Here is a 635-nt window from a genome sequence, read left to right as displayed (position 1 = left end):
GTAAAGGTACAAGATCTCAACGATGAATGTAATTGTACTGTATACCTAAAGTGTACCAATAAACTCAATGAGAAAAAAAAAAAGTAACTTGTGGGCCGGGGATTTAGCTCAGTGGTTCCGCCTCCTGCCTCGCAAGAGCAAGGACCCGATTTCGATCGCCGGTACCAAAAAACAGCAACAACAAAAGAAAGTCACTTGTAATTTTAATTGCAATCGTTATATTTCAACTAATACCCAATTGAAGATAAACTCAAAACTTCAGTCCTCAGCTAAACCTGTTTCCGGTTGTCAATAACCCCGCTAGTGACGTAAATACCCCGCCCTCCTCCCACGAGTACAACCAATCGCAATGCTTATATCTCCGCTTGACATCTTCTATACCCAATCGCAGAGGTTCCCTCGTCAGCCAATGACGGCTGGCCAGAAGGAGTCCCTCCTCTCCCCACCCGCGGGACTATCAATCGGGGAGCCTTGGGAGAAATGGAAGCCACGGCTCTCGCGAGGATGCTCCCGGCACTCCTCTCTTCCCGAGGTAGGTTGTCACGTGATGTGTTCTCGCCCAATCAGCGCGAGGGCTGCGGGGGTCGCCGCGGTTCCCGCCAAATACGAGCGCGGCGGCCGCGGCAGCCTGGCGC

General features: G+C 51.5%; 1 protein-coding gene across 3 annotated transcripts in view; it reads left to right on the top strand.

The window, feature by feature from the left end:
- The first annotated feature begins 463 nt into the window (after positions 1 to 463).
- Chaf1a (chromatin assembly factor 1 subunit A) overlaps positions 464 to 635 on the top strand; it is a 31,967-nt gene continuing 31,795 nt past the window's right edge. For all 3 annotated transcript variants that reach the window (XM_010634817.3, XM_010634816.3, XM_010634812.2), the window contains exon 1: positions 464 to 532. In XM_010634817.3, the coding sequence (XP_010633119.1) occupies positions 481 to 532 (52 nt within the window). In that variant the 5' untranslated portion in view covers positions 464 to 480. The remainder of the gene's footprint in view (positions 533 to 635) is intronic.

This window comes from Fukomys damarensis, unplaced genomic scaffold, assembly GCF_012274545.1.
Source record: "Fukomys damarensis isolate Sample0158 unplaced genomic scaffold, DMR_v1.0_HiC HiC_scaffold_37, whole genome shotgun sequence".
Taxonomy (NCBI): domain Eukaryota; kingdom Metazoa; phylum Chordata; class Mammalia; order Rodentia; family Bathyergidae; genus Fukomys; species Fukomys damarensis.
This window is presented reverse-complemented; position numbering and strand designations above follow the sequence as displayed.